Source organism: Pezoporus occidentalis, unplaced genomic scaffold, assembly GCF_034315485.1.
Source record: "Pezoporus occidentalis ecotype Australia unplaced genomic scaffold, CSIRO_AGI_Poc_V1 ctg24, whole genome shotgun sequence".
Lineage (NCBI taxonomy): Eukaryota > Metazoa > Chordata > Aves > Psittaciformes > Psittacidae > Pezoporus > Pezoporus occidentalis.
Window position 1 is genome coordinate 7,752,735 of NW_026914285.1, and position 13,324 is coordinate 7,766,058.

At 45.3% G+C, this 13,324-nt stretch overlaps 2 protein-coding genes across 4 annotated transcripts in view; one reads left to right on the plus strand and one right to left on the minus strand.

Moving 5' to 3' along the window:
• The window catches only part of SON (SON DNA and RNA binding protein), a 44,115-nt gene extending 37,496 nt beyond the window's left edge, over positions 1 to 6,619 (plus strand). Inside the window, exons 10-13 of one of the 3 annotated variants that reach the window (XR_009965533.1) lie at positions 762 to 830; positions 920 to 1,035; positions 1,598 to 4,060; positions 6,255 to 6,619. Coding sequence is in view for 2 of the 3 variants with exons in the window: in XM_062622245.1 (XP_062478229.1) it covers positions 762 to 830; positions 920 to 1,035; positions 1,598 to 1,756 (344 nt within the window). In the remaining variant the exon portion in view is untranslated. Of the gene's footprint in view, positions 1 to 761; positions 831 to 919; positions 1,036 to 1,334; positions 1,480 to 1,597; positions 4,061 to 6,254 lie in introns of those variants that run through there. The other 2 variants (XM_062622246.1, XM_062622245.1) reach the window with 2 other exon arrangements.
• On the minus strand, positions 5,973 to 12,564 carry DONSON (DNA replication fork stabilization factor DONSON). The gene is made up of 10 exons (XM_062622260.1): positions 12,266 to 12,564; positions 11,826 to 11,906; positions 10,219 to 10,422; positions 9,641 to 9,819; positions 8,789 to 8,967; positions 8,567 to 8,690; positions 8,333 to 8,437; positions 7,535 to 7,733; positions 6,644 to 6,859; positions 5,973 to 6,353 (listed from the first exon to the last, which is right to left on the minus strand). Exons 1-10 carry the CDS (start codon positions 12,542 to 12,544, stop codon positions 6,216 to 6,218), a joined length of 1,704 nt encoding a protein of 567 aa, XP_062478244.1. The 5' UTR covers positions 12,545 to 12,564; the 3' UTR covers positions 5,973 to 6,215.
• Positions 12,565 to 13,324: the final 760 nt, after the last annotated feature.

Consider the following 13,324-nt stretch of genomic DNA (forward strand, 5'->3'; position numbering starts at 1 on the left):
CATGTAAAGATGTAAAGAAACTTGAGTCACTGTATGAGCATGGCATGGTTACTAGCATTTGATATGTTTTTAGCAACTGTTGCACTTAATTTCTTATTCTTGTAAGCTTTCAAAAAGAAAGAGACTTCACGGTGACTTTCATTGGCACTTGTGCTCTTTGTGTTGTCTTGTGGCCCAGTTGCACGCTCTTCTGCTGTTTTATATTCAGATGCAATTGAAGGCACGGAAACTGGGCTGTGAATTTGCACTTAAAGGATTTGAATACTGCTAAATGAAGAGAGCACATCAGGATGGTGCTGTGTTTACTTGTATTGCAAAAGAATGTGCTAGGTTGCACTTCTTACTGTTTAGTGGAAATACTTCAACTGCTGAGCGTGTCAGAGGCAAACTGTTACGGTAGTGGATGGCTTTTGGGTTGCACAAAAACACTGAAGGAGAGAATGTTCTTAAACTTGTCTCTTGTTCAGTGTTCCAAAGAGGGCATTGAAAACCAGGTGTTTCCTGACTTGCATGAGACTACTCAGAGTTATCTACTACCTGGCTTGTTCAGAGTCTTACTAGAGCAGTTGAGAAGAGTGTTATGTGTAGTAAGTATGAAGGGGGAAAAAAGTTGGATGAAAGGGAGGTTTGAAAGACTTCTGAAAAGACCATTGAATGGTGTTCAGACTTCACCTCCACTGAGTACATGTTATTGCTTTACTGCTGGTAATACAGAAGTCGGGTGAGGATCAGAAATGTAAACTTTCTTGTGTTTTGTTTAGGGCTTGTTGCTGTGGGAGAGAAGGCACAGAAGAGATCTGGACATTATGTTGTGATGAAGGATCTTTCAGGTGAGATTTTTGCTTTTCTTAAAGCAGTCTCGTTTAAAATGATGGCTTCAGTAGTGGCATTGAAATTTCAAATACGTTTTCTCTTCAAGGTAAACATCCCGTTTCTGCTTTGATGGAGATCTGTAACAAAAGAAGATGGTCACCACCTGAATTTGTGTTGGTGGATGACAGTGGGCCTGATCATCGCAAACATTTTATCTTTAAGGTGCGTGTGAGTTTCTTTGTTTGCTGTTGGTCTTTTTGTTAAAGGTGATGTAAATTCTTGCTTTTATTTGCACATAAACATATAAACCATCTTACGGGTAGTTGAGGGCTGCTGATCTTACGGGTAGTTGAGGACTGCTGAGCAGTGTCTTTGCTAAAATTTCTAAGTCGTGTTTCTGTAATGGCCAGATCAGACCTCTGAAGTTTATTAGTCTGTAAATCCATCAAGAAACACATTGTTCCACTTCCTAGTAAAATTATTGACTCATGTGGTACCATATTCTTGCTGTTTGCTTGCAGGCGTGGTGTTGAACCTTACTGTTGTAAAGGCAGCGAGCAAGATTGGTTTGTCCTTCAGTTATCTTACAACATGAGCGTTCTTTTTCACATCATACCCTGTATTAGCAGTTGATGCTCAGAAATGATGATGCTTATAGACCAGGGGTCTATTGACTACCCCAAGAGGGATGTGTAGGGAATGTGCTTAAAGGAGGAGCTGCAAAGGGCTGCCTCAGAGCGGTGGTTAAGAGGCACTTTGTAATGCTTTCTTTTCCCATAAACAGGTGAGAGTCAATGGAAATGAATACAGGCCTACTTTTGCCAGCCTTAACAAGAAGCATGCTAAAGCCACAGCAGCAACTGCGGCTCTCCAAGCGATGGGACTTGTACCAAAGGAAAGCATGGTTAATACCACCATGTTTAGGAGTGCCTCACACCGCTAGATATTGTTTTTTATATTGACATTATTTCAGATAATTTTACTCTGCACAAAAATGGTATTTGCCCTTTCATGTTGTAAATACATTGGCAATTCCCACGTTGTAAAAACTGTACAGACACCTTCAGGTTTTTCTTTTGTACCATCAAAATGTATTTAAATCATACTTAGTTTTTGGTATGTTTATATTGTTTACATTAGTGATGTAATTATTTCTTAAATGACTAAATCAGACGACAGACTCTGGAGGCATCAGTAATTGAAACCCTTGTTTTAAAGCTCGTGCGATTCCTCTTCAATACGGAATGTTAACACTTTCATACTGTTTTGTACGATGCTGCAGTTTTCCCTGGTCTCGGTAAAGCTATCCGTGCACTTTGCCGGCAGCTGGTGAAGGTCACCCGCTCACCCATGGCTGGTCGAGGCTGGTGCATGCTGCCGGATAGGTACCGGGCAATGCCGCGGCCCCGCGAGAAAGCACGTGGTGGTAGCCCTGTTGTACAGTGTTAGCACCGCGGCTGCTGTCTGTGTTCAGTCCAGGGTTGGACTTGGTGGTGTACTGCAGCTGGCCCCGCAGCCCATGCTCCAGGATGTACGTGATTTAGGCAGAAGACATGCACTCGGAGGGACGGCAGGAAGTCCAGCAGTGGATCCCATGAGACTCGCGATGTGAAGGTGACTCTCCCTGCATGTTCTAAGAAGGGAGATGATGGAGTTGTCTATTCCAAACAAATTAACACACTGCCTGATGTTGATTGTATGATTTTGTGGTTAATGTGAATTTTAAACTCTTAACAAATCTACAACTGGATTTGGGGGGGGGGGGGAAGGGATAGAATGACGCTTAAGTTGTTGTACCCAACTTGGTCAATAAAAGCAGCACAAGTTCATAATCTTAATCACTGGTCAGTAAGCAGTAATTCAAGTGTCTGCCAAGTTGACTTGTGGAAGAAGGGCACAGTGTAAGAGTATCCTGAAGATCACCAATAACTGTTAGAGCTGCAGGGTCACTTCTGGTTGCTTTGGAGTATTACCAAATTAATTCCGTGGGCTTCCACTTTCCATAATGGTACTCTGCCCTCAAGGAGAAAGCCTGATCCAGAGTTCAGGCAGTTTGACAAGGGAGAGGATGTACAAAGCTTTTCCTTCTTTTACATTTCTCACCCCCCCCCCCCCCCCCTTTCTTTTTTCCCCCTTTTAATTTAAGAAGTGTTAGTACTTGATCTGTGATCACTTTGGATTGGAAAGGGCATTGCACACCTCTGTCTGGATTTGTCTGAGTTATGATCAGGTTGCCAGGATTTATGGACTTCTGCAGCTCAGGTGCTTATTTCAGAAAAGTCTTTTTGAGGTTTCTTTGTATTACACCCCCTGAGCAGAGCCTCGTCTGGGATAGGAACAAAACACAGTTTGTACACAGCAAGGCTGCGCTCAGGCCTAAAGCGTGTGAGTTTCTCCATGGTAATAGGAACACAGAGGTGAAGAATTACTAGTACCTCTTCCACAAAGTAAGATGACCTGTGTGTATTCTGCCAACTGTTAAAGAACAAGGTGTCTTTCTGTGCCCTGAAGGGACAAGGGTCATGTCTTATGTACAGCAGAGAAATGGTGTTTGGTTGTTGACTGCCCACTTCCAAAAAATAAAGACCCTTACTCGTCTGTCAAAGCGCTCTAGGCCTAAGTTAATTTTCATGAACATAATTGTCTGTAATTAAAACTTTTTTCCCTTTGGCTTCTCGCCTTCAGTCTCTGACTAAATCTTTGGAGATTTCCTCGCCGCATTTGCTGCACTCCTTGGAAGGTGTGTATAAAAATAATAGAATATGATGGTACAGCAGTGGAAGGATCCACCCTAGGAGAAGTGGGTGTTGTATGGGTCTTAGCTCAAGTCGGGCTTGTTGATGTATGACTTAAGAGTAATTAATGGGGGATGTGGGAGCAGCTCTTAATCAGACTTTTGTGTAAATGTCTGGTTTGATAGAGCTGAAGCAGTTGAGATGTTGATTGTTCTGTTCACTCTGTCCATGGTGTTCATGTCAGCGCTGGTGTCACAGCTGTGCAGCATCACATCTGGGAACATAACAATCTCTTGTACCTGTTGCTTTGCCTTTTTTAGGTCTGTATTCCCCATGTATAATGTAAAGACATGTTACTGCACAGCAGCAAGGAGCAGATGAATTTGGTCCCACTGAAGACTCCATTTAAAAAATATTTAGGAAAGTTCTGGATTTCACGCCTTAAAGATGTGGTGCTGTACATGGATTTAACCTTTGGTCTTAAGGAAGACTTGTGAAAAAAGATAACTAAGGTCTGTAATGCCCTAATTATGACAAGCTCTTGATTTTGAGGCTTCTGTTCTAGTTCAGTTCCTTGTTGTTTAAGATGATCTATGGATCTAAAGCTAGTGCAGCGATGTGCTTCTGTTAAATCTGTAAATTTGAATTGGTTTGAGTGTTCTTTGCATGCAGGAATAGATAAGTAGTGATACATTAAAAAGAACAACTAGGAAAAACTCTCTTGGAACCTGGTTATTTGTGCAGCACTTGAGCCTGAAGGGGATTAGCCTGTGACTCCTCCCAGCTCTGGCTGCGGGATTTCCTTTTCTTGTAGAATTCTTTCCCTAGAAGTAACTTCTCTTGAAGGTGCTTCTGCGCCTTCCCTGTCACACAAGAGGGGAGCCTTTAGAAACAGTCACCCGAGGACTTGTAGCCGGCTCCCACAGGGACAGTTTCTTTGGATTCTTCCTTCCCATTTGTAGTTTTTAAACAGTTGGGACTGGAGGAGCAGGAAGAAGGCCTAGTGCCTGTACCTTGGAAAAGTTGGAATTGCCTCTCCCAAATGAAGGCCAGGTTAATGAAATGTTACTCATTGGGACAGGTTAAATAAATAAATCTCGCTGCTCTACACGTGCCTGAGATAATGGTAGGTAGTACTTACTGAACATACCTGTAGGTGGGGCGGGCTAATGCCAGAGCTTTTCTAGGGAAGATTCCCTAGTGCCAAGTATGTGTTGGGAACTGGACCAGGAGCAGTGGGTGCATGCTGCTGAAAGGGCAGGCAAATCTCTGAGTGAAAGCCAACAGTTCAGAGTACCAAGAGGCACTACAGCACACGATAAAGAATTCAGTTGTAGATATTTGAAGTTGCACAATTTTAGACTACCAGAATGTAACTGTGATTCAAGAATGTTAAGTGCATGCTAGATGTGAAAATACAAACTGAAACAAATAGTACTTAGGGACAGGCTCTAGTCCACATACCAAAATGGGCATTGGCTCAATTAAAATTGCCTTCCCATAGAGGCAACTGCAGAACTGGTTTTCCCTGTTATTTTCAGTAACATGTTCCATGTGCTAACACATACTCTGTAGGCCTGTTCCTCAAGCACAGACTGGGAAGATGCTGCCCAGTTCAGAACTGGATGGCGGGCTCTGAGGTCAGGAGCAGCTCTCAGAGAGGCTCACCCCTGGGACAACAGGGAAGCTCAAGAGAGACCTGGATGAAGCCTCCTGTTGCTGTTTTAGAATCCCTGGTCAGTTCTGAGGTGGTGAGCAGAACAGTACCACAGTGAAGATAAGGGTAGCTCACCACATGGCCCAAGCACCGCTTTGTTTTCTGTGCACAAGCACGATGTTCTACATACGCCTCTTCAGATTTATTTTGCTGCTGCTGAAATCTGATCACCTAAATAGCTGTGTAAAAAGTGACACACCTCATAAATAACAGCTCTCAAGTGAAGCAGACTGAATTCAACCTACTATTGCTATGAACGTATGGCAGCAGCCCCCTTCTGGCTCTCTGTTCTCGTACAGGTGCCACAACTATTTACTCCTCTAATTTGTTTGTAGAAGTGGCTCTTTAAAAGCCTGGTTAGCTTTAATGTGAGCGTGGGTATGGGAATACCAGCTAGCTATCCCCAGCAGTCCTGAGGAATTGAAACCTTTTAATGCAATCCTGCTTCAGCCAGAACACTCTGTCCATCCAGCTTTCATCTGTCTTTGTGGAGTTGAGAGTGGACTCGCTCTAAAGCAAGAGGTGCAACATACCCAGGTGCAGCTACTGAGCTCCTGGCAAGGTGCTGTGAGCAGTCCTGGAAGGAGGGGGGGAAGGCTGTGCCAAGAATTCCACGTGTCCAAAATGGTGTGGCAACTGCTCTGTGTAACATCTGCATGACATGAGGAATACAGACCTTCTGGCCACAAGTCAGACCAATAAAACAATCATGTTTTATCCAGTTTTATTTAAAAAAGGCTTTCTAAAATACAAAAGCAAATGTCCAAGGCCTTTTCATTCATTTCCTTTAGAAGTCCTTTGAAGTGTTTTATGCGATAGTTGTCTGTGTTGCGCAACTAGATCGTATCCCTACCAGTACCACATGGGTGCTGCCTGTGTAGATGGACGTGAACGAAATAACAGCAACTGCACGCTTGAGCATTCTCTCCCATTAAATGGGACTAGCATACCTAGGACTTCCAGGTATAAGCATAATCCTTCATTTCCAGAAATCGGATGGAAGATTTTCTCAATGTTGGACGCTGACTCAGTTGATCCAAAGTCTTGGGATGCAGTCCACATGTAGGAAGATCTTTGTGTACCGTTTCCTGTGGGAATTTACATGAAGAGGAGGGACACGGCATAGGTATTTCTGTTTGAAGTACCTGCAGTTCTAAATGTTCATTTGTGTACCTCTGGGGAGCTCCAGAAAAGCTGATTTCCTGGATGATTCCATTTCTAAGGGAGGGACAAACCCTGCGGACTGCCAGGTGGTGATCACAGGTAGTTGGGTGTAAACCCATGTGTTAAGGGGAAGTTTTATGTCATTCTGTGTCCTACAGTTTGCAATAAAGATACTATTCCTAACAGAAAAGATTGTCGGTGCTAGTTTCCTTACCTCACTCAAGGCAGGGCACGCGCCAGCAAGATCAGCGTTAAACACAGCAGTGGGTTCATGCGTATAAAATACACCAGAGAATGCTCCCCCCTGGGCAGCCTTGAGCAGCATGGTCAGTGCATGCAGAGAATGAGGCATGATGGGGCCCACGATCTCCAGGCTGAATATGTTCTCGTATGCCAAGCGAACCCTGGCTTTGGCATTTATACTTCGAGCCTGAGGACAAAACCACGTAGGATTAGTTCTTGACACACCAAATCAAGCCCTAATTTTAATTTATTTCAATACTGCAATGCTACAGTCCCATTAAAGGCTCAAAATACTTCTCAGTATCGTCAACTTACTGTTCAATACATGAGCATGAGGCTTTTACTGTCTTTCTAGGAACTCCTAAAACATACTGACTGATATGCAGGAATGCTATACAGCATTAACTGCTGAAGAACAGGGAGAACTGCCCTCTGGTGGGCGAAGATTGTACTACCTCTATTAATAGCATCTCCCTTAGTACCCACTACCTCCCTATAGTAACAGATGGTGAGCCATGGTTTAGAGGCTCCCTCCATGCAAGCGATACCTCTGATAGCTGGAGAACCCGTAAGATCTCAGGAGAACATTTTAAGAACTGTTTTAGTATTTGGGAAGTCCATTTAATCCCTTATTTATCAGGGTATGAAGAACAGAAACTTGGGTATTTCAGTTTAGCAGCACAGATCGATGTGGACAAAGACTGAGGAGGCAGTCTGTATTGCAGCCAAAATGCTCCCTTGGGCTGTAGCAACAAAAATTACTCTGCAGTACCTGAGGGAAACTATACAAAGCCAGTGTCTGATCCACTGGGTGAAGAAACAACTTGCTTTATTAGAAAATAGAGACAGTGGTGTGACTTACTTTGAGCGTTTGCATTGTTCCACCTCGGAAAGCAACAGGGGACAGCAAAGTCGGCGGAAGCCCTGCCTGCGGGCCTGCCACAGCCACCAGGCTCTTACAGTTTATCAGGAAGTTCAGCAAGGTGAATGTGTTTGTTCCTTTCACCAGCGCAAGGGACTGGGGTTTGTGATCCATCTGCACCTCATGATTATCCTTACGACTGCATTGACTGAAGTCAAAGGAAAACCATGAGGAATTGAAAAGCATCCATGCACCCAATTTAGAACTGGAGCAGCGCAGCTCCAGAAGACGCCCCTCTGACCAGTCAAGTCAGTTAAAACAAACAAAACCTACCAAGATTCACACTGATCTGGATTTGTTCTTCAAATATTAAACATCTTAAGCCAGGGTTCTGATTTCATTATTAAAACCTCAGGTGCTCCCCATGTGCAAATGGAACCAGAAGACGACAGAGTCCATTGGTCCCTTTGAAACACCTAAAGGTTCTCAGCAAAAGCTGTCCTAGTCTATAACTTTGTCCCTGCTATGCCACACTACTTCCAAATGTAAATTCAGCATACGTGAACAGACACCCTTTTCTTTCACACTGCCTTTTCCTTCAAGAAGAAAAGCATCTAGAAATACTTGTCCTAAACAAACAAAAAAGGCATGCACAGTCCCTGGCTATGCAGTAATATGAGGACTGGTATTTGGAAATAAGCTTTCAAAAGCTTTTACAAAACTCAAATTATACCACAGAAAGATAACATCTGCATGGTCTTCCACTGTCATACACAGTGATGTGCACAGAAAGGATACAGTTTAATAGAAATAGCATCTGGTTTCTTAACCTTGTCTTGGACTCCCATCTCCTCAAGCCAAGAGAAACTTTCATCATCGTCATCATCGCTTGGAGCTGGCTCTCTGGGAAACACAGAATCAGTGTTAGGTGGGCAACACTTCTTATGAAGGTTTCCAAATACAACATTGCGGATTCTGTAGATACCCTTGAATTTTAAGCATTGTGGAAGACCTAACATATGTAATACGTACTCTCCACCTTCCATGCTGTTGTCCACTTCGAGGCTGTTGGCACCTTCTGTTTCCAAATTCACTTCAGAGTTTTTCTGTTTCCTGCTTTTACTTTCTTCTACCAGAGGTAAAGAAAACTGTATGCCTTGAACAGAGGAGGAGAGCAAGCAATGAATGGTTCTGTGCTGCAGCCAATGCACTTTATCAGTTATAGAAATCCTAGCTGGACTCGTTTCACCTCACCTTCATTTCTCATGGCTTCCCTCAAACCTCTAGTTGTGGGAGAAATTACAGCTGTGATGACATCACTTCCTGCAAGACCGGCTGCACGGAACAGGACAGTAAACTGGTAGGTACATACGTAGAAGTAGGGGCACAGTTTGGCTTTGAGCAAATTGTACAGAGAGGTAAAGCTGACGGACCTGCATCAGAAGAAAAGGTTTCTGTGACTGAAGGCAATCCTTGGCTGTTGACATACTCAGCTGGGTCTGGCTGGGTGTTGGTGGGTGTACTTTGCACAGGTCTGGCTGGCTGTTGGTGGGTGTACCTTGCACAGGTGTGGCTGGGTGTTGGTGGGTGTACTTTGCACAGGTCTGGCTGGGTGTTGGTGGGTGTACCTTGCACAGGTCTGGCTGGGTGTTGGTGGGTGTACCTTGTACAGGTCTGGCTGGGTGTTGGTGGGTGTACCTTGCACAGGTGTGGCTGGGTGTTGGTGGGTGTACTTTGCATGGGTTTGAGAGCACTCTGAATGATTGGCCAGATCCTCAAATGTGCTCAGCATCTGGGAAGCCTGTTTGCAAGCACTGTGCTCTTCCAGCACATGTGCTTTCTAGCACATGGGTTTACAGGAAGCCTCAGAGGCAACCTGGATTTATGGAATACTACCCAGATTAACAGCTAGGATCAGAGAGGAGCATTTAACACAAGAAAGTAGCTTTAGTCTTGTATCTCTTTAACGTGATCCTCAAAATAATGCGTATTCTAGAAGGAAAAAAATAAATTTAAAAGCTTTCTAACAAAAATGGAAAGAACTTGTACATTAATTAAAATCTCAGTATCTGAATCTTACTAAATACAGTGTTTGATTCCACTTACCAGTCACTCATTAGCACTTGTTGCAAGTCTTCATCCTGTGACCAAGGACTGGCCTTTCCGACTATTTTCCTGTCTGCTCCAATGCGAGGGAACAGCTGCAGCCATGGCAGCGAAGGGTGAAGCCAGTAAACGAGGCTTTGCTGAAAGGCACAACGCAGTTCTGTCGACAGCTTTGGTTCCTAGGCGTCAAAAAGTATTTGGTGAGGACAGTAATGCTTCACTTCGGGCAGTGTTGCAAGTGAAGGATTAAAGAAATATTACATTAGATAGTAAAACAGAAAAATCCCGGGCTTGTGAATAAGGCAGACTGAAGAAAGATGGACAGCAACTGGCAACTGCTCCACAACTTAAAATTTACCTTAATTTCTAAGTGGTCATTTAAGACCACTCACTTACCACTGCTTGCTGCTGTAGGTACAAACCATGGATGGAATCAGGTTATTAAGTAGGCCTTATTCTTAATGTAAGATGAAAATAAAACAGAATCAAGCCTTCACTGCCAGGACACTTACAGAAAGGTGCAAAGGTACAGTCTCCTTTCTAAAGCTGGAGCTTCAAGCTACCCTCTTACGTATTACCTGTAAGTTCTGTGGCAAGTTTGTTTCTATAGCTCTACAATGCTGAGCAAATCCTTGAGCTTCCTCTTGTGCTTTTAAGTGTTCTGTCCAGGTAAAAGGTTGTGAAGACATAAATAGAAGTCGCGTTTTAATACTCCAGTCTGCAGGAAATTCATGTTTTGGTGAGGAGGGGACTTCAGGTACAGCAGCAGGTGAATGAAGGTCCTTATAAAACAGAAATAGCATCAGTTAACCCCTAGAAAACAAAGAAATAAAAACCTAAAACCGAACAACCACCAACAAACAAGAAACCAACCTATGTAGCTACCTATTTATATTTTAGCATTGTTAGGTCTCCTCCCTTGTGAATTTCATATACTTTTCCTGGCAGGCAGACCAGGTATAGGACTGCACCTATCATATGGAACATCTTCAGTTTAGTAGCCTACAAAAAGACAAGTTAAACCTGCCGTCTCCTGGTTTTGTCCAATTCAGTGCACAGCAGTATCATAGACTTGTTTGGGCTGGAAGGGACATTAAAGGTCATTTAGTTCCAACCCCCTGCCATGGGCAAGGACACCTTCCACAAGACCAGGTTGCTCGAAGTCCCATCCAGCCTGGCCTTGAACACTGCCAGGGATGGGGCAGTCAGAACTTCCAAATGCCTAACTCCTTTTGTTCCAAAGGAAATACCTTAATTTAAGACACATACTTAAAACAAAAACGCTTTTTCAGACAAAATTTCTAAGTTACTCAGAGTTTCACTGTTCACAGGAGAACCAAAGTCACAGTTTATACAAAACTGATTATTTTAGTCAGTAACAGATTCTACTACAAAAGTACACCATTATATTGCTTATAAAAATGCAAAAGTAGGTTTTCAGTCACGGGAGTCTTTCCAAAAGTTACAAACTAGGAACAGATAAAAGGATGAAGGACTTAAAAAAAAAAGAAACCAAAAAAACCTCAACAACTTAGCCTGAAGTTTACAAAGACAAGAATTTCCATGCCAAACCAGTCACTGTTTAATTTCATCCTCTCTTGGTGGCTGTAGTGTCAGACACTTTTCCTAGAGGATACAGGAAACCTCACTGGGGAGCTCTAGGACAGTTTTTTCTCTCTGAGAGGTCATTTTTCTGTTTTGCTACGTTAGTCTGAACTCCAGTTTCTGAAACTATAAGAATGTTAGACATTGCCTGCGCAAAACTGTCTTTCAAAGACTGGTTCTTTAGTATTCTCTTTTGTGTGTGCTGAGTGAAGTTGTTTGTTCCCTTTCTGCAGCTGAATAAAAGACCGCAGGAGATGCATCACCTTGAAGAACATGCTTAATCTCAACAAAATATAGAACTAAGGAACAGGAGAATTATGGTGAACATGGTAATAAAACTGGAAGAAGACAACAACCTCTGCCAACTGGAACTACAATAGTGACGTCAGGCTGGCTTTAGACTGTTACCTGAACAGCAAATGTCAAGGCAATTTAAAGCAGTTTCTTGAACACTGACATTTTAGTACATCACTTTATACAGAGATGGGCCATCAAATATTGAATTAAACAATTTCAGCTATTTTTTGTGAACTGAGAACAGCTTAAAACCATTTCAGAAGCGGTATGTGTTGTTTCATACATCGGTTGGGGTGAGGATGTCAGTTCTTTCATAGGGCTCCGCTCTGCTGGTGGGCGTATCTTCAGAAACAGGCTCTAAAAGCTGAATGGGAAAGAAGCGTAAGACGCAGCACAAAGTCAGCACGAGGTTCGTAATGTATAAAACCGCCCTGCAGTGAAATTCCCGGAGTGAGGACGAGCACGTATACTCTGCGAACACCCACCCTCGGTGCGATAGAAAGGCGCCTACCCAGAGCAGTGCAATGGCTCGGTCTGGTCTGTGCACAGAGCCAGGGAAGCCCCGGGCTCGGAGCTGCCCTTCCTCAGAGGAGCGGGCTCCCGGCTGCCGCGGCCGGCTGAAGGCGACGGCTGCCGGCGCCAGCGCGGAAGCTCCTTTCCCTTTCACCCCGAGCCCCTCCGGCCCCACAGAGAATCCCCCGGTCCCCGCAGGCCCGGCCCTACCTGCCAGAACGGCGCTGCCGAGGGGTACCCGTCTGCCGGTGGCCTCCAGGCCCGCTCCAGCGGCCGCGGGGTGCCGGCCGCCCGGAGCGCGTTGTCCAGGCTGGAGAAGGGGTTGCGGCGGGCGGGTGCGGAAGAGCCCCGCGGGGCCGCGACGCATGGCGGGGGGGCGGCGGCGGCGGCCGGGGGCTCGCTCCTCCGCGGCCGTTTGCGCTTGAGCCGCAGCACGGCCGGTGGCTTCTTGAAGCCGGGCGAGTACCCGGGCACGGCGTGCGCTGCCATGGCCCGGCGGAGCGGAGCGGAACGGAACGGAACGGAACGGCCGGGCGGGAGCCGATGTCCCGGCTTGGCGCGAAAAGGGGCGAGCTCCGCCCCTGGGCGGTACTAAGGTAAGGCGGCGGGCACCGCCATATTTTCCGCCCCCCGAGGGCGCCTAGCGGTGACCTGGTTACCGCGGCCCTGCCGTGCTGCCTCCCACCCCCCCGCCCCTCGGATGGAGAGTAATGAATGCGTTACTGCTAAAAACCGTAAAGGCATTTCCGAATGCATCCTGAGCCCAGCCTGAACGCCTCCTCAGTCAGGGACTGGGGAAAGTGCCACAGAGCTGCACCGGCACAAAACTCACCTGTGCAGATGCTAGATCACAGCTTCCGTTGTGTGAAACGTGAGACTGCGCGCACGCTGTGCAGAAGACTGGTTCTGACGGTGAATCATGGTACTGGCGAGGGCACATGCTGGGCTATTTTACTGCCTTCACTACAAAGAAACGGCAGTAGCTTTCAGCCCATGCTAGGCAGATGATCTTTTCTTTCCAAAATACAACTCTGAAGGCCATTAAATAAACTAATGCTGGATTATTGATCTAATCCCGGCACAAATCTGTTTTTGAAGACACATGGCTGCCCTTAACAGCAGTCTGTGTCTCACTGAACATCATCTGGCTGTGTGGGGCCTGGGCTCACCAGAGCCAAAGCATCACTGGCATAACCTGGGCAAAAGCCTGAGCCGGCACAGCTCCTGGCATGCCTCTCACCATTACCAGCACCAGAGGAGACCATGGGC

Bases quoted from the DNA above. Each gene is read 5' to 3' on its own strand.
- DONSON (XM_062622260.1), bottom strand. From the start codon at position 12,544: ATGGCAGCGCACGCCGTGCCCGGGTACTCGCCCGGCTTCAAGAAGCCA. The intron at 7,734-8,332 runs GTATCCTTTCTG...CAGTCAATGCAG, and splicing joins GATGCTATTTCTATTAAACT to TCGTAAGGATAATCATGAGG. The intron at 6,860-7,534 runs GTAAGTCACACC...TTTTGTCCTCAG, and splicing joins GAACAATGCAAACGCTCAAA to GCTCGAAGTATAAATGCCAA.